Raw genomic sequence first — 25000 nt, 5'->3', positions numbered from 1 at the left:
TTTTTTGAACATGAGTGATAATTATTTGTATAGGTCTTCTAAGGAACCATTATCAACAGCTGGTACCAATCAACTACACTTCAACTCCAAACTACCGTTTTAATACCAGTACAAAATAATTTATCACAGGGTGATATGTTTATTACAGCTGGTAACTTTAGATGCTAAATCATATTATCACAATATGATCTTGAATCATGATCATCTTTTCGTTCTTCAGTAGCCGCTAGGCCGAAAATTTCGAAAACATATGTCTGTAAAATGGATTAATAAATAATTATTATTAGCCCCCCTATTAAAATTTCTGTTCAGAAACCATCCCCAATATTCACACAACATATTCCCAAAGTTTCATGCCGTTATGTCAAGTAGTTTTCAAGTCTACAGGGAACAAACACACAAACAGACATTCATTTTTTTATAAATAGATTTCCATTCGGCTCAAACAAAAGCCTCTCTAAATGAAGGTAGAATGATAAGGATTCAGTTCTGTTGTTTTAACATTTTTTCAAATCACTTTCAAAAAGTTCATGTAGTACCCACTATTGTGTTTGAGACACTTCTGGCGCTATCATAGTTTCACCACTATTCTGTTCCACAGTCCTATCTCTTGCAGTCGTTAACTATATCTATAATAATTATTATAAAGTAAAGAGCTGGCTTATGCACGTACGGGATGGGAAAATTATGTTTGACGCATCATCACGTCTGAACTACTGGACTAATTAACTTGAAATTTTGCTTATAGATTCTTAATTAACCAAGGATGGTTATAGGCCTATTCTCAATTCTTCAAAATTTCATTACTTCAAGTTTAAAAATAGATCCTTGCGACGCACGGGTTCTTGATAGTGTTTTTATAAAAGCTTGACAGATGAAAATGAGTCATCTATCTATGCTTTAGGTTTGAGTTTGAATTAAAAAATTTTTATTCAATATACAAATTAATGATGATTTGAACATTCATTATTTTCAGGTATGCCAATTTGAAGTTGGAATCTCTGGATGAGGATGCTCTCAGTCCTCCGAATGCCTCTTGGTATTGGTCGATGATGGCTTACAATAACTCAAAACTCTGCAATGTATTGTTTGCAAATGAACTAGCTGAAAGGTAATTCAAATATTCTATCAGAGTATCTTATCCAACTCAATAATATGGTTGATTACTTCATGATACAGTATTAATTTGTTTTTAATACAAATAGTTGCACAACCAGTATCGAAGAATATTTTACATAACCTGGCATAATAAGATATTAAATTTGGCAATAAAAGTTTGATTCTTTATATCCATAAGTTTTCAACAAATAATAATAATTATGAATAACATTGTGAATAAATTATTGCTGTATTATCTTGCAGGTGGAAGACAAAAGGCATATGTGTGTATTGTTTGCATCTGGCAATATGGTGTGTCATATATCAGTAGAAATTGGTGGTTCTACAGAATACTTTTTGCGTTGTCAGACCATTTACTAAATCTTTGGTGAGTAGCAGCCTCTACATTCATATTAGGTTAGAATTACCCAAACAATACTTGAAAATAGTGATGATTATAAGTCAACACAGCCCAATCCACGTCATTAGAACAATGCTAATTATTATTAAGCGACAATCTAAATTAAATGTTGTGAATCTCCCCGAATACTTCTGATACTGCAAATATTGACAACAGGGTTAACAGCTAGTTGGAAATTTGGTCAATTAATTTGGATTTTCGTTTAATAATAATATCATTAATTAATTATCATTTGAATAAATGCAATTTCTCATTAATCCATCTGTAGACTGGCTGGTCGCTATGGCTTCGTATAAAATGAGTGCTGCTATTGAGAGATTGTCAGTTTGGTGTAAGGGTGAGCATACCTGACTAGCAATTAGGAGGTATCGGGTTCGATTCCCGGGCTGGCAAATATGTTTGGATAGAAGCTCTCATAAATTTCCATCTAGCTGTTAACCCTGTTTCAATATTTAGTAGCAGAAGTCTTCGGGGTGATTTACAGCAATTAATTTGGATTTCCGTTCAATAATAATTATAAGTCTATTATTTTTTAAGTACTACACTATCTTATTACAGAAAAGTCGAAATATTGAACGCCATTCTTAAATTCTATGATTTTGAAATGTCATTCAATGGGAAAACTTCTAATATTAGTTCACTTCCCGATTACTTTATTCAGTAGAGCCTGTAGGCTCACCCTTCAGGGAATATGTCCCCCTCCTTTGAAAATCGGTCCTGCAACCTTTCTTGATTCCATTTGAATGTGTTGGAAAATATTGCATAGTTTTTATTACATGCGGTCATCAATATAAATTATAACTGGTGGTAACTGTATAGAATCTAATTACTATAAATTGCCTCAAGTGTTTTATTAGTGTAGAAACCCGCAATAATAGATTGAATATTTTTTATAAATATGTGAACGATGTTCTATTTTATAAAAGGAACCTTAATATTCCTTTCTATTGACATGTTTAGTTGATTGAATAGTAATAACACGCATTTGATATAATTGTGTGATTGGTTTTTGTGTAGGAGCAAGCAGCCAGCAGCTCGGTGTACTGTGCAACTGCCAACGAGTTGGGCGGAATAACTGGATTGTATGTGAACAACTGTTTCCCATGCAAACCCAGTGCAGCAGCCTTCAACTCTCAACTCTCCGACAAAGTGTGGACCCTCAGCTGTGACATCATTAAACGTTTATTACCCGACAATCATGAACTGAAATGAGCTGCCAACGAATAATTTGTATGTGATATTAATTATATATTTGTATTCTATTGATTTGTCTCTATATCTTGTATAACATTTTTTTAATTTTCCAATAATCGTTGTTAGTGTTTTCATTTTTCTCAAGTGGTGACTTTTTAGATATCCATTATGAATTATTCTTAGTATATATCTACAATGAATAAAAATACTGGATTCTGTTATTACTTCAAATTCATCTAGATATACTAAAATGTTTTTTTTTTTGTAATATTTTGAACTGCAAATTAGTGTTATTCACGCTGTAATCTGTATTATTAAACATTCATGCATTGCTATTGGTTTATTATCTTAGCCATGTATGAAGGAGTATTTTCATACCAATTATTAATTTTCAATACTCCCTTGGTTCTTATAATGATCATGATAGTCGATTCTTTAATATTTATTACAAAATATATGTTTTTATATTATGTATTAATACATGTCATTTTTTTATTCCTATGATAAAATAACATTGGTTAAGGTTGTAGAAAAAGAAATTACCTTAGCTTATGAGTAATCCATGTGGAATTAGAAATTATTGGGGGAGTAGCGATTGTATCATTGAAATGTATGCATGAACGATTTCCACATAGACAGTGTGTAAAGACTTTCACTGCAGCCCAAAATCGGTTAAGGCCTAAGGGAGAATGGAACATTTCAGATTGATAGATCAGACACTGGTAGGGATAACCGGATAAGTACATTTGATCCGTGGAATTTGAAAAGGAATTTCTCATTAGATTTGAGGAAAATCCCCAATCTAGTACTCGGGCGGTTGCTAATGAAATGGGTGTGAGCAATACCACCGTTTGGAAAGTTTTAAACTGAGAGAAAATGTACCCACTTCATTTACAAAGGATTCACGCATTTGAAACCCAGAATTATTGTCGTCGTGTTGCTTGCTCTCGTTGGTTTCTTCGCAAGTTGGCAGACGAACCAGATTTCTTTAAAAAGATTCTGTTGAAATATGAAAGTAACTTCACTAGTGATTGCATATTCAACAAGAGAAATATTCACAATTGGGAAGAAGAAAATCCTTTCGAAATTATTCAGAAAAGAAACAAAAATCGGTTTTCAGTTAATGTATGGGCAGGTTCACTTGGTAACCACATCATTGGTCCATACATTTTGCCAAACCGACTTGATTTTCCCACTTACCTGGTCCTTCAGAGAGACATTCTTTCGGAATCGATGTAGAACGTTCCGCTCCAAGAAAGAGTCCCGGAGTGTGTGTGTGTGTGGTTCTAACCAGTGAGTAATCAATTTATATTACATTCTATACTCACTGGCTCCTACCCGGCGCCGCCCCTGCTCTTTTTGGGAATAATGTACGGGCGACATTTAGTGAGTGAGGGGGTCCAACACCTTGGCAATCTAGATCTCCAGACTTCACGCCACTCGACTGAAGTCTATAATTCTTGCATTGACCACATTTTTTACTATTGGGGACGTATGAAAGAATTTGTTTACTCTACTCCAGTAGAAAATGAAATTGAATTAGTGGGTAGGATAGTAGAGGCTGGATCCGTCATTCAAGAGAAGAAAACGCAAATATTTCCCAGTCAATGGAAACCGTTTCAGAGCCTGTAACCACAACGGCATTTTAAGTAACTTATTTTAAGTTTGGCTATGTTCTCCAACCTCTGTTAAATGCTCCATTTTCATTTGTTTCACCATTTAGAATGTAGTGTAGTTTTGTATTATTGACCGAGCGAAGTGAGGTCTAAGATTCAAGTCGACGGTTTGGCATTTTTCTTAATATTTAAAGGTTTATATTGCGCATTTACGGCGAAACGCGGTAGAGATTTCATGAAATTTGACAGGTATGTCCTTTTTAATTGCGCGTCGACGTATATACAAGGTTTTTGGGAATTTTGGCATTTCAAGGATAATATAAAAGGAAAAAGGAGCCTCCTTCATACGCCAATATTAGAGTAAAAATCAGACTATAGAACTATCATCATAAATCAGCTGACAAGTGATTACACAGATGTGTGGAGAAGCCAGTCTATTGCTATATTTCCATAAGGTCTATAGTATTTCAATCAGGTACTTGTGGATGAGAATACTGCGTGAGGTCTACTGTTCACAGAACTACTAGTGTAAATAAAGAGCACATTGTTAGCAAACCATCATCTAATTTCTTCTACTTCAGTGAAATAAATTACAGTTATTCTAAACCTATGCAGAGACCAACAGGGTTAGGCAGTTTTTTATTATTATTTGAAATACGGTAATCTGAAATCGCTTACAAACAACATGCAAAACAGATGGAGATTGTTGCATTATTAAGGCATTCAATTTGTAATTATTAAATTTACTAAAAAATTATTTTTCATTTTTTTAAATTATCGGCTTTTTTGCTATCCGAGAAATAAGATTTTAAACGGCCGCCATTTTGTTTTATGAATTTGAAAAATTGTTAATCTATTTGTAGATCTGTCTTGTCATAAATCACATAAATGATTGTGCAAAGTTTAATTTCCATATATGTTCAGCCATTATTGAGAAAAAAATAGCAAGTGAAAATGGCGGCTGTGTGAGTAGCTAAGGACTTTCGGACAAATTGAGAATGATATTTAGATATATTTCGTACCCAGGAACAATGCCTTCTAGAATATTGGTATCGAGTTTAGAAACACTCTGTATATAAACATATACGAATAGCACATTATAGACACAGTTTTAATCGCACCATGAGATCATTACTGTAGTAACTCAAAGAAGCTGTTTTGTGAGAAAACAGCTTTCAAGTTTTTACTCTAGGGGAATCATCGCTTTAAAAATCATCTCATCAATTTACTAACACATTTCCCATTTACCCACGCACAAGCAAGAAGCTCATGTTGGCATCATCAGCAATAAAAAAAATATATACAGGATGCGTCAGAGAAACTTACTTATTTGAAAAAATCCCGTACGTTGAATTGGTCGTGTAGAGGGGTAGGAGGGGGCGCATCTGGAGGGGTAGGTTCTCAAGTTTATCCTCTCTCAAGTAAATTAGCCATCATGCTCTGGTCTAGAGAGCAGCGGGCCTTCGCAGTTGAGAGCTTCTTTTCTAATGGTCGATCACCATCCGCGCTCGATTTGAAATACCTCCCCACAGACTCGTTCCTGGCCATAATTCGATTCTGTCGTGAGTTAACTCATTTCAGGAGTGTGGAAGTGTCGCTAAACCCAGAAATGGACTCCAACGAACCATCAGAACTCCAGAAAATATCGAAAGAGTGAGGCAGTCAGTTGTGCGTTCTCCCAGGCGTTCGGCTCGCAACACGCAGCTGCTATGGCAATTTCTGACTCCACTGTTCGACGAATTTTCCATGAAGCACTCCAATTACATCCCTATAAATTGGCTGTTGTTTAAGAATTGACTGAACGTGATTTTGTTGCCCGTCAAAATGCATGTGATATGCTGATTGACAACCTGCCTGGAGACGCGGTCATTTTTTTAGTGACAAGGCTCATTTCCACATGCGATTCGTCGATACGATTTTTTTATGGAGTTATTTGAAATCTCTGGTTTATGTCGATCGACCATGGACCATAGCACACCTCAAGAACAACATTTGTGACGCCATTGCCAACATACCGATTGATAAATGATATTCAGATTTGGTTTTTGAAATGATTATTAACATGTATATTTTATTTTATCTTGTTCATTTACAATTTTGAAGAGAGATCAAAGTGAAACATATTGCAAAGATGTTTCAGTCTTTCAAATTATTGTTCTACTCAAGTAGGCGACCATACTAACTTTAGTTGTGAGCGAATAATTTAATCTATGAAAACAACTTGAATTGGCTATCACTATCTGAAAGTATGATATCTTATTGCTTAGATCTATAAAAAAACTTCAAATTGGAAAATACCCACATTTATTTATTTTTTCAGTGTATATTGTTTTGCTTCTAACTTGGTAAAGTCTTGTCTTGAAACTTGATACATCAATAGCGCACCTCTTGATAGATCTCATACTTTTTTCCTTTCTTTTTTTTTCTTTCTAAATCAAGGAGAGAACTTGTCTTTGCATTTATACTCTTTCCTTTCAATCTAAAGTTGAACTTACAAATTAATGAAAACTTTTTAATCATCAACAAAGCTATTGGCCTCTTATAATTCTATTTATATTTTTTAGCAGCTTTCCGAAAGCGGATACATTCGAGTTGATTTCTATGATTGAACAGAATCTAATTTTTGATTACCAGTTAGTAGAGTGCTTATACTGTGAAGATACAGGTAGTTTTTATCAGGCTAGCCAGGAAGATAAGATAGATAACTCAATCGTCAAATTATCCACCAGAATATCCGGAGCTATAATCGCAATTTCGACGAATTCTTAGTATTGATTGAAGATCTCAAAGTAAAATTCAACTGCATTATTCTAACTGAAGCATGGCTTAATTACGATACTGATTTAATACACATCGACGGTTTCAATGTGTTTAGATCATTCAATAGTATCAATAATAATGATGGTATTGTTATCTACATTGATAGTGCCTTGTCTGTTTCGTGTACTGAGCTGTGTCTGGGAGGGGTTGCCACCTGCCTGAATCTTGTTTTCGACTGGTTTGGTCTGCCTTGCAATCTCCTAGCTATTTATCGCAGTCCAAATTCTAATCAGTTGCTGTTCACAAATGCCTTGAATGATTTTTGTGGCAAGAACTTTGATAACGCTGGCCTTTCGGCAGTGATTGGCGATATTAACTGTGACATACTTAATCCAACCCCAAATATGCAATTAGATCGCTACATGGAGGTGATGTATGCAAACGGCTTAATTTCATGTATTGATAAAGTAACCCGGCCTAATAGTAATACTTGTATTGATCATATTTTTGCAAAAATACCCAACAGAACAAAATTATCATCTTTTATCTTAAAATCCGAAATAACCGATCACTATCCTATCTGCTTAAACATAATTCATAATACCGGTAGTAGTAATTGTAATAATAATAACAATAACAATAGTAATCAATTTCATTCAAAAGTATGTTGGAGCAGAGTTAAACATTGTTTGCAATTTCAGTGCTGGGATGAAGTTTTAAATACAAATGATTTGACAAAGCTACAGATTCATTTCTCAGTATCTTGAAAACAACTTTAGAGTCTAATTCAAGCAGTACCCCGATAACTTCAAAGAATAAAAAGATAAAACCATGGATTACGTCAGGATTAGTAATATCTATTAGAATGCGCGATAAACTTAGCAAAAAAGTGCGGGCCCAACCTTTTAATCTCGATCTAAAACAAGATATATTAGGTATAGGAACTCGCTTCACTCTTTAATAAAAAATGCTAAAAATAACTTTTATAAAAAGAAAATAGATTCCGCAGCTGGCGATCCAAGAAAATTCTGGAAAATCGTCAATGAGATTTCAGGGCGTCCAGTTGGCAAGGAGGTATTTCCAGTCGGGGCTTTTGGGCACAAAACTTGTGATTCGGCTGCCACAGCGCTAGAAACTTTTAGCGATTCTTTTAACGAATATTTCTCCTCTGTGGGAAAACAACTGACAGAGGCTCTGAACCCAGTAGGACCTGCCGAGGTGGATGATGCTGATCATGCTACTCAGTCTGTATTCAACCTACAGCCGATCAGTCCAGAAGAACTTTATGGTGTTATAAACAGTATTAGGGGAAACTCATCACCCGGGTTAGATAGATAGTACCGTATACCTACTTAAATGATTAAAAATAACTTTAATGAATTACAACAACCCTTAATGCACATCATAAACCTGAGTATCAATACAGGAAAATTTCCAACATCATTAAAAACAGCAAAAATTATCCCTATCTACAAAGCAGGACCAAAGTCAATAATAAGCAATTATAGGCCAATCTCTCTTCTTACAGTTGTTAGTAAAATAATAGAAAAATGTGTTAAAGTTCAGCTCACAAGATACCTTGTTAGGGAAAATATTATTGCAGACGAACAATATGGATTCATTACCAACAAAAGCACCTCAGATGCTTTGTTTGACCTAACCAAAGAGATAGTCTAGCTACAAAATTAGGAAATAAGAAGAAGGTTTTGATTACATTTTTAGATATAGCAAAAGCTTTTGATGCGATTGATAGGACAAAGCTTTACAAAAAACTAGAAACAATAGGAGTGAGAAATAGAGAATTGGAGTGGTTCACTAGTTATCTAGGGAATCGCTTACAAATTGTCTCAATCAATGGATCTCTTAGCAAACTTTTACCAATAGAGTACGGAGTAGTCCAGGGCAGTACATTGGGCCCTCTATTGTTCTTGATTTATATTAATAATATAAGCAAATTGAAAATTACAATCACGCATGGAAGGCATATTGAAGGCATACAAGCACGCATCCCATGACCTTGCCAAAATTAGAAATTAGTTTGACCATAACTCTCTTACAGTTAATATTGAAAAAACCAAACATCTTCCATTTATTGGTCGACAAGATATTGACTGTGATCGCTATGTGTTAAGGATGCACACCTGTGACGATCCTCAGTCGGAGGCCTGCGTTTGGCATAATTGAACGGGTTGCTCATTATAAATATTTAGGAGTCATCCTGGATAGTAAATTAAGCTGGGTTCCTCATGTACAAGGCTGAAGAACCGTTTGAGAAAATTAATCTATGCCTCCACGGCTGGGCCAAGTGCTTACTGTGGATCGCTGCAGGACAGTGTACTTGCGTATGTGCAGTCTTTGCTGCAGTATGGCATTCTGGCGTGGGAGGGCGTCATTGGCGGTCTTGGAGCCTCTGTCGGTCGCCCAGAGGTTGATAATTAAAACCATATTACAAAAAAAAAACAGCGTTTTCCCACCAATCTACTATTCATATATTTCCAGTAATGAATGTTAGGCAGATTTTCATAAAAACTTTAGTAATTACATTTTCAATAATAAGGACACTTTTTCAGAGAGATTCAACACAGTCATCTAACAAAACCACCAATGTCACGTTTATTTAATCCTACTATTAGTATCAGTTTGCAAAGGCACAATTCATTTTACATTCCGCAATGGCTGTATAGAAACCTTCCTCCAGAAATAGTTGAGCTGGGGCGGGCCGAGTCACTGTAGTGTTAAAGCACAGAATTTCTGAATGGTATGTATGTTGGATGGCAGGATGCAGAGAATTTAATCAAATCACCTTATGTTTGAAATTCAAATTTTAATCTGTTTTTCTCACCAAATACATTTTTCAAAAAGCGATTCCGGCTGTTCTGGTGTGATGAAAATAATAATTATTAATAAATTATAAAATAGGTATTATTACAAGCCGATTGTCTAATTTTCTTCCAATGGATCTATCTTTTCTTCCTTCTCAAATTCAAATTGATTTTTTTATATAATTAATCCTAAAAATATATTAAATATAATCTATTTTTATTTCATTTACCGTATGTATCTTATACTTATAGCCCAATATTTTTTATTGTAACACAACTAATCTTAAGAACTGCTCCCACACACGGACGTAATAGTCTATGTGGGTTCTAATATTCATTTTATAATTGTAATTGTGTTGTTAAAATTGTATGATACGTGAATAAAAAAATAAATTGAATTGAATTGATATACTGCAACGAAATTTCAAAAATCGACTTCATCAGTGTATGCGCAATGGGGATCGTCATTGGTCTGATCTCATTTTCAAGACTGCATGGAAAAATTGGGATATTGTATTCTCATATATAAAAAAGATTAAAGCAATAACTAAAGTACTTTGGTTTTTATTGACTTTTCAAATAAGTAAGTTTCTTTGGCGCACCTTGTATAATGATATACTCTACAAAAAGCACGACACAGACAGATTAAAAATATTTGAAAAAATTTCATATTACAGAATAGTTCGGCAACTGAGTCACCTTCTTCAATAACTACAACCCACCGCTTGAAGAAGGTGACTCAGTTTCCGAAATATCTGTAATATGTAAGTTTTTCAAAGTGCTTTCAATCTATCTGTGTCGTGTTTTTTTGTATAATATATCATTATATATTTTTTTTATTCCGGAGCTTACTTGAGCTTCTTGCTTGTGCATGGGCAATGGAAAGTGCGTTGGTGAATTAATGAGATAGCACGTTGTAACATATTTAAATCTGGGTAGATGAAAAGCCCTAACAGAAATAGTAATAGGTCTAAAAATAAAGTAATGGCTAATATCGCCAAGCAGATAATAAACAAGATTAGATAGCATCAGCTTGTTCTGGCTAAATGGTACAAGAACTTAAAAAGGATTTGAAGAAAGTTTATTGCTCATAAATAGATTATTATGTAAAATATTTGAAGATTGAGGTTATGTAGATGTATTCACGGATCGGTGACCTAGAGATCGATCAAACCGAAGAACGTAGAATCTGACCAAAACCCCTTGGCAGAGCCTTATTGCATTCGGATGGTGTGCAATGTGAAAAAACACCCGTCCACGTGGCTAATTATTAGGTAGCATGGAATTAATATAATATATAGAATATTAACTAGCATGCAAAGAGCATAAATAAAAAACCAAATAAAAATAATTTAATGTATTCAGGAAATAAGGGTTACCAGGCGCATGAATACCGAATAAAATTTGCATGCACCAATAGTAAAACGGCAGTTAATAGGCGGCAACTGTAGGCCAATTCAAAAATATTTATATATATTTATATAATGTAGTAGATTTTGTGTAAAAATTTGTGTAATCTATGTTATCAATATGGCTCGAATGCAAAGAAATTATTAATCATATAATCTAAGCAATATTTTGGCATTTTTTGTAAGATCTATTTGAATTTAATGGCGGAGGATTGAGATATTTAAATTTTATGCTAATTTGAAAGTCGGAAAGAGGATCTGTAAAACTTGAGAAAGAAGAACCAGCATTCGCCAGCCAGATGCCACCATAAGAGGACCCCAAATATTTTAGAGCGAAGTACCTTATTAATAATTTTGTAAAAATTAAATTAAAGTAAATTATTAAATTTCTTAAAAGACTTCGTGATGCTATTGTGAAGCAGAAGTCATTTTTCATTTTAATTAAATTATAACCCCTTGGAGGAGACGATTCCGGCTACCATATTCCCGGACCACATGGAGTTGGATCGACATCGGCGGCTTACAAGAAGATTTTCGACACGTGAGTGATTAAAATTTGAATTTAGTGATGGGCGCCCTAGTGCTTCGAATTAATCTGATGATCAAAGCTAGCTCGCCGAAAGGGTTATTATAAATTGAGAAATTAATAAGAGTAATACTTGCGCAAGTAAAAATTAGTATTAAAGGTATTTAATTGAAAGAAAAATATATAGATCAATATTTTAGAAATTTCTATTTAATCAAAGAAGTACGAAATCTAGGCTATTAAAACATATGCATATAATATTTAATTTTTTGCAATACAATTTGCGATAATTTATTATAGTTCTAATTCACTAGATGAATGGCTCTACCTATTCCGTCAGGTGCCGAATCTTGCACCCTGAGATAAAAATGTATATTAGATACAAATAAATCTACTAAATATTAGAGATTTTAATATATATATATATTTGGATTATTAGTGGCTAATTTATCAAGCTGATCTTAGAGCACATATTTTGATTGAATTATCCAAGTCGACAAGTATTAGCAAGTGCATGTCGCAGCTACATGCAAAAGAATGCATATGATTTTAAGATAAAGGCACATGGTAATGATTCGTGCCATAAATCTAGAATATAAAGTTTAGCCTGTGATATTTTGCTGATATAAAATTATTGTTCTATTTTTATATTATATTTTTTATCGCTCTATATATATTTTTTGCCTCGATTGATCTTTGCATTATTTGTGTAATATATGTATGAAACTCTCATGGTGTGCAATTTATTTATTATTCCTCAACTCTATAGTATAAGTATCATTTATATATATATATTATTATTTATTGAATTACAAGAGTTATTGGAGAAGCCCATATCTAGGCCTATCAAGATTTTTTAAGACTGAATACTATTAGAAAAACCACGACCTAATTATATTAAATCTCATGCTTTACCGACTGATGCCAAGCAGGAGGCTAATCGTTATTTAAAATAAAGAATAACGTGACAGAAAGACATGTCGTACCAACGTGGGACTGATGATGAGAGCCAAGCTCATTGAATAATTATTTGAAATTAGGTCAATAACCATATTGAAAATTATAGATAACTTATACGAGTTGTGAGGAAAACTGGCGAAGGAAAATTTGTATTACTTTTTGGGGAAACAAGAGCTTTAAATAGAGAGAAATTATATGTTTTAAAGAAAATTTTATATTATTAGTACTGTGAAAAATTACATGTTTATAGAGAGAGATTATTTTATAAGCCTAAACTGCTATTACTTTCTAGTCAAAAATATATTAGGTGTTTAAGCCGGTTGGAAAATAAGTCACAGCCTGTAAACTAGCCAAGAATAAATCAACAAAACATGGGGGCGCTAGAGCATTGTAAAAAACTTAAGTATAAATACCTTGTTGTAAGAGTATCCAAACACTTTACACATCACTGTTCACTGTAAGTCCCGGTTTGTGTCTCTTTTTTTAAGCATTTTCGCTTATCATTCTTATCACTGTTTAATTAGCATTTATCATATTTGACATAATGAATCACACTCCCGCAAACTCTGAAGTTTCATATATGTACGGCGGTTGCACAGATCCCACTTTGTCGACTCCGAGCACATCAAACCCCACCACGGTAGATGCCAATACGCCACGAGAAAGGGAACCAGGAAGCGTCGGGTCGATAGTCTTCGATCCACCAGGTCTGCAACCTCTATCCTCCACTCGAATCGACGCCGCTGACACACCATTGAATCAACGGATAGTAGAGATCAACTTTGAAGGGGGCGAGGAGCAGCCTGCAGAACCCGCATCGCCGGAGGCCGAGTCACACCTGGGCAAACAACAAGTATATTTTCAATCACAGAATTAGATCCGCTTCAAAAGGTAATAATGGAACAAACTAGTAGCACTTTCAACATTATGTTACAAAAAACAATGGATAGTATGATGCAGGAGATTAAAAAAGAGATTGCTACAGTAAAAGAGGAAAATAAACAACAGTGGAACAGGGTATGAAAGAGACCACAGGCGCTATAAAATCAGTAGAACAACGGTTGGATAATATTGAAACTAAAGTAGAGAGTCATAGGGAAGAGTTAAAAGCAATGATAACCCTACAAAAAGAAAGTCAGGATAAAGTTACGGCAGGATTATCGGAAAGGTTGGATACGGTTACATGTGAGCTCAATGAAAGGATAGAAACCTAACTACACAAATCACTACACCTATTCAGGATATAACAAATAACATTAAGGCCGATTGCCACCAAGAAATCCACAAACAAATTACCGTTGCCAATCAAAACTTAACAACTACAGTTGACAAAAATATTAACAATATTAAAGAAATACAAAACAAACAGATTAATATGTCCACAAAAATGAACCAACTGCAAGGTAGCATCAATCAAAACACTGAAACCTGTAAAGCTTTAAATGGAACTCTACTAATTCAAAAATCCACTCTGACTCAATTAAATCAAGAAATAAACGCAAATAAAATTACACATAATAGTCAATGGCAGATAACACAGGAAAAAATAATAGCATTGGAAAATCATATTCAACAACAACCTCAAGGAATTCAAACAGACAACCTCAACGTACATAGTATATTACAAGGACTAGGAAAATTTGATAACACTGATCGCCATTTGCAACCTCAACCATTCATTGATCAGATAAAATTAGTACAAACTCTTGCACCTACCTCTTGGAATTTTTGGCGTCTCCGTTTGACTAATTTATTGATTGGCGAACCCCTGATGTTTTTTCGGAGTAGAGCCCATGAATTTACATCATTGGATGAGTTTGTCGCTGTCTTCCTGGAACAGTATTGGAGCAGAAGTAAACAGTTGGACGTGCTAGCGGACATCATATCATGCGATTTCAACCCTAACTTAGACGGTGCATGTACCACTTTCGTCACTGCCCTACAGTTTAAAAATTCTCAATTGAGCGAGCCCATTAACGAATCGGCATTAGCAAGTATTATTTTAAAGAAGCTACCGTATCAAGTTAGAATGGCACTCGCCACACAACCCATTACTGATTGTAAGCAGCTGATAAATCATTTATATGGCATACAGTCTGCAATGGCAATATCAAACCACCGTTCAAACCAAAAGATACGGGAAAGCCACGAAATTTCTACAAACCACATCACAGAATTTGAAATAAATATGATAAGAAATCAAGGAAAACATTATTATCACACCGATTACTAACCTTCCTTAATAAATTAATCTTGGTATAGGACCGCGTGGCAACAATCCAATGTTTTAATTCTTCCAGCGTTAGAAGCCTGCAATAAGAAAAAGGATAAATTTTAAATGGTAATTAAATTATATACATCAGATAAAAAAGGACACAAGCGGGGATAAATATTTAAATTTGTTAATTACCTTTTTAAGAGAAAAAATGAGCAGTTAGGTTAGTTATGAAATTCGACAGCAAATTATGTAGAACAGCGACCAGCTGACCAAAGCCACCCAAATCAAATGAATGTAATGTCTGTTGAACATATGTTTATAAAAAGAAGTACTGTACCCAAAGAGTTATTTATTATTGTTATTTATTATATTTATTAATGTCGATATATTTATTTATATGTTTTTATATTTATTACTTTTAATTATGCCACGTTTGTTACCTGAAAAAGACTTAAAGTGAATACCAGCTACCAAAACCAAAGAACCATTAGCAAAAGAAAGTATTGTACCTGATGTATAGAAAATTATTTATATTAAGACCTAAGAAATACTATAAGATATAAGCCCAGAAGTTTATGAATCGAAATTATTGTCTAAAAGGAATCATTTATGAGAATTATGAAATGTGTGTAGTTAAGTTGGCGGCCCTGCAAGCGGCGAATTTAAAAATTACTATGTTTTAAGTGTTGTCAGGAGGAGTGCGTTTAGAAGTTTATATTATGATATTTTTATGTGTGTTGAGGAGGAGAATTTGTTATTGTTTTTGATAAAGGTATAAGGAGATGCAGCAAATATGTCTGCGAAATGTGATAGAAGTAGGAGAGTATAATTATAAATAAAGTATAGTGTATATCAATGTATTGAAGGGTGGGTTTTCATTAAAAACATTGTGATTCTCAATATTTTGAATTCAAACCCAGGGGCGCGTGTAACATATTTAATCTGGGTAGATGAAAAGCCCTAACAGAAAAGTAATAGGTCTAAAAATAAAGTAATTGGCTAATATCGCCAAGCAGATAATAAACAAGATAGATAGCATCAGCTTGTTCTGGCTAAATGGTACAAGAACTTAAAAAGATTTGAAGAAAGTTTATTGCTCATAAATAGATTATTATGTAAAATATTTGAAGATTGAGGTTATGTAGATGTATTCACGGATCGGTGACCTAGAGATCGATCAAACCGAAGAACGTAGAATCTGACCAAAACCCCTTGGCAGAGCTTTATTGCATTCGGATGGTGTGCAATGTGAAAAAACACCCGTCCACGTGGCTAATTATTAGGTAGCATGGAATTAATATTAATATATAGAATATTAACTAGCATGCAAAGAGCATAAATAAAAAACCAAATAAAAATAATTTAATGTATTCAGGAAATAAGGGTTACCAGGCGCATGAATACCGAATAAAATTTGCATGCACCAATAGTAAAACGGCAGTTAATAGGCGGCAACTGTAGGCCAATTCAAAAATATTTATATATATTTATATAAATGTAGTAGTTTGTGTAAAAATTTGTGTAATCTATGTATCAATATGGCTCGAATGCAAAGAAATTATTAATCATATAATCTAAGCAATATTTTGGCATTTTTGTAAGATCTATTGAATTAATGGCGGAGGATTGAGATATTTAAATTTTATGCTAATTTGAAAGTCGGAAAGAGGATCTGTAAAACTTGAGAAGGAAGAACCAGCACTCGCCAGCCAGATGCCACCATAAGAGGACCCCAAATATTTTAGAGCGAAGTACCTTATTAATAATTTGTAAAAATTTAAATTTAAAGTAAATTATTAAATTTCTTAAAAGACTTCGTGATGCTATTGTGAAGCAGAAGTCATTTTTCATTTTAATTAAATTTATAACCCCTTGGAGGAGACGATTCCGGCTACCATATTCCCGGACCACATGGAGTTGGATCGACATCGGCGGCTTACAAGAAGATTTTCGACACGTGAGTGATTAAATTTGAATTTAGTGATGGGCGCCCTAGTGCTTCGAATAATCTGATGATCAAAGCTAGCTCGCCGAAAGGGTTATTATAAATTGAGAAATTAATAAGAGTAATACTTGCGCAAGTAAAAATTAGTATTAAAGGTATTTAATTGAAAGAAAAATATATAGATCAATATTTTAGAAATTTCTATTTAATCAAAGAAGTACGAAATCTAGGCTATTAAAACATATGCATATAATATTAATTTTTTGCAATACAATTTGCGATAATTTATATAGTTCTAATTCACTAGATGAATGGCTCTACCTATTCCGTCAGGTGCCGAATCTTGCACCCTGAGATAAAAATATATATTCGATACAAATAAATCTACTAAATACTAGAGATTTAATATATATATATATTTGGATTATTAGTGGCTAATTATCAAGCTGATCTTAGAGCACATATTTTTGATTGAATTATCCAAGTCGACAAGTATTAGCAAGTGCATGTCGCAGCTACATGCAAAAGAATGCATATGATTTTAAGATAAAGGCACATGGTAATGATTCGTGCCATAAATCTAGAATATAAAGTTAGCCTGTGATATTTTGCTGATTTCAAATATTGTTCTATTTTTTATATTATATTTTTTATCGCTCTATATATATTTTTTGCCTCGATTGATCTTTGCATTATTGTGTAATATATGTATGAAACTTCATGGTGTGCAATTTATTTATATTCCTCAACTCTATAGTATAAGTATCATTTATATATATATATATTATATTTATTGAATTACAAGAGTTATTGGAGAAGCCATATCTAGGCCTATCAAGATTTTTTAAGACTGAATACTATTAGAAAAACCACGACCTAATTATATTAAATCTCATGCTTTACCGACTGATGCCAAGCAGGAGGCTAATCGTTATTTAAAAATAAAGAATAACGTGACACGTCCATGTCATCGGCGGGATTAAAAACCCACGAGCAGGCGGTGCAAGCAGACGATGTTTTGAACGCTCCTTACACTAGACCAACTCGGTCGGCTTGTGATATTAAAATATAATAATTATTATTATCTGTAATATTAAATTATATAAATGAAAATTAGTGCAGGGTGGTGCAGGGTAATTAGAAATTTTGAAATAATTTAATAACCACGAAAAATAGATTAAATCAAATCAAATCAAATCAGTTTATTTCCACATTTGGTACATTAAAAGAATATGTAAAAGTGCATACATTTCATTGTTTTTACAATATTTCAAACAGGTTATTAAAGATTTTTTTTTTTACATATTATACACTATTACCATAATACATATATAGAGTGGAATTCCCCCAAAAAGACTGTTCGTCTGTGGTTGAGGGAGAGTTAAACTAGTCTATTGATAATAAAAAAGACAGTATGTATTCACTATACCAGTCATATGCCTACAATGGAAATGTCGAAAATTACCGTGGTGCAATGAAATTGAAAATTATGAATTATTGCCATTTCAAAGAATAAATTCACAGAACTCATAAATTACTAATGAAATGGCTTGTATTATGTCATTTGTGTTCCTACAAACAAAATGTCGAAAAGTACCTCTTCACTTTTCAAGTCATTCGGTGTTCTCAGTTAGGTATGTGAATGCCTGTTATGGAAACCCCTGGAATGACATGTAGTAAATTTTGGGAAGTGGCAGTGATTTCGTCTCAAATTTTCTCATTTAGTTCAAGTCATGAACGTTTCCTTGAGGGGTATTTTGACGGCAAGGTCCAACTTACATGTCTTAGAACATACATACGGTACCGTAACTTTTATAACTGCAAACTACAATGTATAGATACCCCACAAGGAAATGTTCCCCACTTCAAGTGAACAGTGTTAACATATTCTCTGGGTGGCAGATAATAGCTGAGACATTTGAGGCGTAGCACCCAATATTTTTAAATATGCTATTATATGTTCCAATGACCTACAATATTACTTAGGGCCGTTTGCACAGTCAAAGCTTAAACTGAATTTAACAGCTGGTGGCTTAAACTCAAAATGAATCACATGATAACAAACGAGACTTGATACGGATTTAATCCAGTTTAAAATGAAATTTAGTTTAAACTGTCACTGTGCAAACGGCCCTAAATGGCAATATGCGTTCACATCAATGTGCAAAATTTCGAACATCTACCGACTCTTATAAGCTAGGTACGAACTGTCACATTTGACATTTTTCTATTTCCGCCCCACTCTGTATATTTTTATAATATTCAGGATTAAAATCTACTACTTGTAAAACCTATCGTCGTGAAACTTGTTGTGAACGTTGGTAAATATTTTTTGAAATGTTGAGAAAATTTCAAATGTACAGTAATTGTGATTTGATTTCCAAGTAGTATTGAAGTATTGTTCCAGCAGAAATAATATATATTCCCCAATCTTCAACAAAAATAATAATTCGAAACAAAGGGTTTGGTCATCTGGAAACCGTAATTGCTCGATCTAGATTTCTAGGAGTCATGGAGATGTCGGATGAATATCAGAAACATGACAAAGCGGCAACAGTAACATGAAAACACCAACACGGTAGCCAACCAGTATGTGTCAATCGACCTTAATGTCTTCAAATGTAAAAGAGTTAGAGAATAATAAAATTTTAGCCCTGTTCAAAATTCATGTTTTTCAAATAAATATTTTGTGATTCAATCTCGACATGTAATAGTCCATCTTCAGTAATAGCTGCCAAAACATTAGCTGGAGAATCCTGTTAATTTCAGATATTGTTTTGTAAATAAAATAGATTTCAAATCAAATCATTTTTTTGCCAAAACATGAATTCAGAACCAAAATTACTGAATTGAAAGATTTTAATATACGTGTCCGCCAAGGGAAAGGACTTTTTACCGATGATCAACGACACTTTACTATTTCATGGTAAAGAAAAGTATTTGTAGAAAAAAGCTCAGATTATGCAATTTGAGATACGTATGTATGATTAATTATATTGTTAAGATAGCTGACGCTGACAAATGTGGAGACTGGAGACGCTCTCTGAATTTATCCACCCATTCTCTCCAATATAGTTCAAAGACAATGATCTATGCGACCGATTTTGTGATCTTTTGATGTGCGATTTTTTCCTGTGGGGGTATTAAAAGTATTTCTTATTGGACTACATTCAATTATTCCCTACTGTTTATAATTAATTCATTAAACATATTTCATCTAATTTCTTCAGTTCTTTGTGAAAACTGATCCTTATGAGGGATCTTCTAACAAAATAGACTTCTCATAGCTACTTTTATGTTATATAGTTCCTTCTTTGTCTAGATTAAAGAAGAGTTTATTCTATCAAGCTTATTAAAAAAGCCGATTAGTCTTAAGGTATTCAGTGTGGTTTGACAATATTTTTGCGGATTGCAATCATAAAATAAATTGGAAGAGATTCAAGTAAGTGAATTGCCTGCGGAAATATAAGCCAGATAAATATATTTATTGAAGTACAAGGAGCGTAGTCTCTCTCACCAGAGTGGTTGGTTGTCAGGGAGAGTGACTTTCTTCCCCTCGTCTTTCTTCGTTCTTCTTAGTGTGCGCTCCCTTTTTTATCTCTATCTCAGTCTCTTCTCCAACTTATTTGCAAGATATTAAAAACCTTTTCCTATTTGGACGGTCTGCAGCTACCGGTGTGTGGGACATGCAATATATCAGTTGAGTCGGGCAAGATATAACGGAAGATATCGTGGAAGAAGAATAAGAAGAGCTAGAAAATAGGTATAATATACCTATTTTGCATATTATGCAAAATAAGAAGAAGAAAAATGTATGAGAAAGGAGATGAAGAGGAAGACGAGATGAATATGGAGATGGAGTAAAATCTGAAGAGGAAAAACAAGAAGGAGAATGTGAAAAACTAGTACTGTACAAGGTAAGGAAGTAGAAAAAGGTGAAGGAAAAGTTGATAAATAAAAGATGAGAAAGAAACAGGAGAACAAAAAAGAGTGGAATATTACAAGAAGCAAATATAAAGAATTAGAATGATGTGAAGGAGTAGAAGACGGTGGAAGGAGAAAAGGAGTTAGAAGCAACGAAAAAGTAGAGTAATGAGATAAAGCCAATCTCATTTTCACATGGAAGAGAAAAAGAGAATTGATGAGAATAAAAAAGGCAGTAGGTGAATAATATGAATAAGATGGAGGAAAATAATATGAAGCATTAGTAGGAGCTGAAAACAGTTAAATATTAAGGAGAAAAAGAGAAGAAAAATTGTGAGGTCTTATCCATATTGTAGAGAAGAAAAAAATGAGAATATGATTATTTAGAAGAAAGGTGAGAGGAAGCAAGATATATTTTTTACAAATTAATATAAAATAGAGGTGTGTAGGAAGAAAAAGGGAGTATGGAAAATTAGAACCGAAGAGCTAGCAGAAGGAGAAGGAGAAGAGTCTGAGAAGACATTCCGTTCCATGGATTAGACGTTTGATGCACCCAGTTTTGAGAGGATTGAATAGGGTGGTGGCGGAATTCTCTTACTGTATATCGCGCATTCAGTTGGAGAATCCAAGCGGCAAAGGAGACTTACTGCAATAAAGTCTTGGAGAGTCTCTTCTACCTCCACTCCACCCCCTCTTGCACCACCACCGTTCAACGGTGCAACTATATGAAATTCAATTAACTTGAAAATTATTTAATACCAGATTGGTGGTGAGTGGTGAGGTGATCACCGCCTTGTTCATGCTCTTCTTGTTGTTCTGATTCTTGCCTTGTTCTTGTGCCGTGTGCCGTTATCTCATTTCGAAGGGGACATGTTCCTTGTTCTCTGATCTTCTTGGACACTTGTTGAAAATTGAAATGGGATGTGTATTTTAGTACCTCTTCTTCTTGAACAAGTATAAGTGTGCGATTTGTTCACTTTCAGCAAGATTATTGTTGTTTTTTTCAAAATCCTTGGGAACAAAAAATTGGCATGGTAAGGAACAAAAGATTGAGTTGTGTTATCAGAAAAAAACTTGTATTTATAAACTTCAACTCTCAAGACCATGAAATACTGTCAAAAAGCCACAAGATAGCAGAACCTTTCATTTTCACTCATTTTACTTTCCTTGCCCTATTACCATAGGTAAGGAAAGTATTGCTTTCCGAAAAAAATTAAGGTACCCCAATTTCTAAATTTCTATACGTTTCAAGGTCCCCTGAGTCCAAAAAAGTGGTTTTTGGGTATTGGTCTGTATGTGTGTGTGTATGAGAGTATGTGCGTCTGTGTACACGATATCTAATCTCCCAATTAACGGATTGACTTGAAATTTGGAACGTAAGGTCCTTACAATATAAGGTTTCGACACGAATAATTTCGATCTAATGCGATTCAAGATGGCGGGTAAAATGGCGAAAATGTTGTCAAAAACAGGGTTTTTCGCGATTTTCTTGAAAACGGCTCCAACGATTTTGATTAAAGTTATACCTAAAATATTCATCGATAAGCTCTATCAACTGCCACAAGTCCCATATTTGTAAAAATTTCAGGAGCTCCGCCTCATCTATGCAAAGTTCGATTTTAGATTCTCAATTATCAGGCTTCAGATACAATTTGAACAAAAAATTTTGAGTGGAAAAGATTGAGCATGAGAATCTCTACAATTAATGTTCAGTAACATTTTCACCTAAAATTAAAAATAAGATCGAAATTCGAGAAAATGTGATTATCCAATTGCAAACTGTTGGCAACTGTTGATTCTATTAAATGATTCACTATGTAGAGATAGCAGACCTCGTGTGTATCCAACGTTATAGTCATGTCACCAGCTGGCTCAAATCTTTGAATAGCAGACTTCAGATGCACGGGAACACTAGCGTCAGTTGATCAATTTTCATAACGGCAAGGAAAGTTGTGAGTGCGCCACACCAGATTTTTACATTTTCGAACAAATTTATCAAAAAACTCCAATAAAAAAACAGAAATTGTATTTTTGAATATAAATAATGAATATCAGCGAACCAGATATAATTTAAATGAAGATGAATGACATTTGTAAGCAGTTTATTCACGTTTCAAGAAAAAATAATAAATTCCCAACAGAGCTCATTGAACATTCATCTACTAACACTATCCCAAATAAAATAATGATATTAGATCTGAGAGGATTTGTTGTAAATTTTGTTTTCAAGTATTCATACTCTTTTGAAAAAGATGTATATCATTTATATGTTTGTGCAGTGCATACATAGTTTTATCATAGAGAAACAGTACGTAAACTTACGCTATTATTTCTCTATGGTTTTATTCTGTTAATTCTGAACGTCTGGTTCAATTCTAGTGTAATTTAAGCTGACTGTATGGTAATTTTCTTTCTCTTACTCCCACTGGTGAACAAGGAGTGATCTTACATTAGTGGTTTTCAGTTACATGATTGCTAGTTTGAATGTTATGGAATGGGTAATGACTAATGCAAAATTTCATTTTCTCTTGTTTATGTAATTAATTTGAATTTGAAGATGGATGAACGTTTTTGTAATATCGTTACCGTATTTATAATTTGTAATATTATTGATCAATAATAAAGAATATTTTATAGGATTGTTTCTAAAATAAAAGTACAGAATGTTTGTAGCTTGTTTGTAGCTAACCAGAATTATCATATTTCAATATATAGGTGGAATAATACTGATAATAGTATAAAGAGAAAAAAAAGTAAATATTTTTACTATAAAGAGAAAATTTCGGTTTACTGATGTTGACTTGTTGGAATTCAACAAGATAACTATCATATTGTTTCTTTCCACAATTTCATCAAGGGTGATCTGAAAGGAAACTGAGCTGCATTCATGATCCATGCCCCTAAACGGTCTTTATCCTTTTGATAGAATAATATCAATCGTGGAGACGTGCCCTGTGAGTTGAAAGCGCAATGTCCCGACTTGGGTTATTCCATTTCTTCTCTTCAGTAACATTTTCAAGCGTATCCTGTTATCCCTTTGGATGTTTGATAATATAATCGAAAGTATCAAGTAAGAATAGTAGGCGATGAGATAGAGAAGATATCTCAATCAGATGCAAAGAGCCGTGAAAGACGGTTCAACTCTCCAGCGCGGATTGCAGTGGGCCTAGGCCTACTCCATGATTTAATACTCTGTTCTGGAACTTGTAATATCGTGAAGACTGAGGGGTGGCTCCTCTTTGAAGAGATTATTCCACCAAGTTAACTCATCTGTCTCCACTGTATTATAACTGACGGTTGTCCAGTTGTAAGATCCATAGATCCCGCATGAAAACAATGATAGTCTAATAAAAGTAATTTCATTCAAGTAGGCTGCAATCGAATAATCCAATGTAATTTAAACTGTATCAAACTCTGTCACTGGTCATCTTTGTCAGTGTTCCTTATCACTTGATACTCGATTACCCGTTGATAGTTTGAACACTCGTCGGATTGTAAGATTTTCAACGCACTGCAATGTCGGGTTGACACCTTTTTCATTGCAATTGCAACACTTTAACAACACTTTTGTGCCATATAATGTACCACACTTCACTTTCTTATACTCAATCCATTTTCAAAGCCATGAATTGATTTTGGGCTTTGGGTTATCACCAGCCTCAGGAACCCAGAAGGAATTTAAGTACTGTGTACTTGAACGGAAGTTATCAAGGATAAAGTCGAGAGTTTTACGACTGTTACCCCTGATGGCTATACTTATCCCATAATATTCATGATGTTCTGATAAATCAATTTATTCCATAATTATAGCTTCTAGATTCTTTGGATAATACTAAGGAATTCGTTGCTTGATGCTTTCTTTCTTACCATTTTTTAAATGTTATTCTTATCATTATTATTTCTTTTTAATTTATCATTCTATATTCTTTGAGAATTGTTTCAAACGTTTTTGTTTTTCACGATAAGATTCCATGAATCAGATTCCATTCAAACTTTCGTCATGTGTCACTCACTCCTTTATAATTCGTTTTCTGTAAATAGACAAAGACTTTCGTAAAACTTTTTTGAGGCTTCTGTCTCTTGTATATGTCATTATAGTTAACAGTG

General features: G+C 33.8%; 1 protein-coding gene across 1 annotated transcript in view; it reads left to right on the top strand.

Moving 5' to 3' along the window:
• LOC120350403 (WW domain-containing oxidoreductase-like) overlaps window positions 1-3191 on the top strand; it is a 19651-nt gene extending 16460 nt beyond the window's left edge. Inside the window, 5 exon segments of the mRNA XM_039423594.1 lie at window positions 977-1111; window positions 1363-1398; window positions 1400-1458; window positions 1461-1486; window positions 2537-3191. Coding sequence (XP_039279528.1) covers window positions 977-1111; window positions 1363-1398; window positions 1400-1458; window positions 1461-1486; window positions 2537-2731 — 451 coding nt within the window. The 3' untranslated portion in view covers window positions 2732-3191.
• Window positions 3192-25000: the final 21809 nt, after the last annotated feature.

This window comes from Nilaparvata lugens, chromosome 3, assembly GCF_014356525.2.
Source record: "Nilaparvata lugens isolate BPH chromosome 3, ASM1435652v1, whole genome shotgun sequence".
Lineage (NCBI taxonomy): Eukaryota > Metazoa > Arthropoda > Insecta > Hemiptera > Delphacidae > Nilaparvata > Nilaparvata lugens.
The sequence above is the reverse complement of the archived record's forward strand: the minus strand, read 5'-3'. Positions and strand labels throughout refer to the sequence as shown.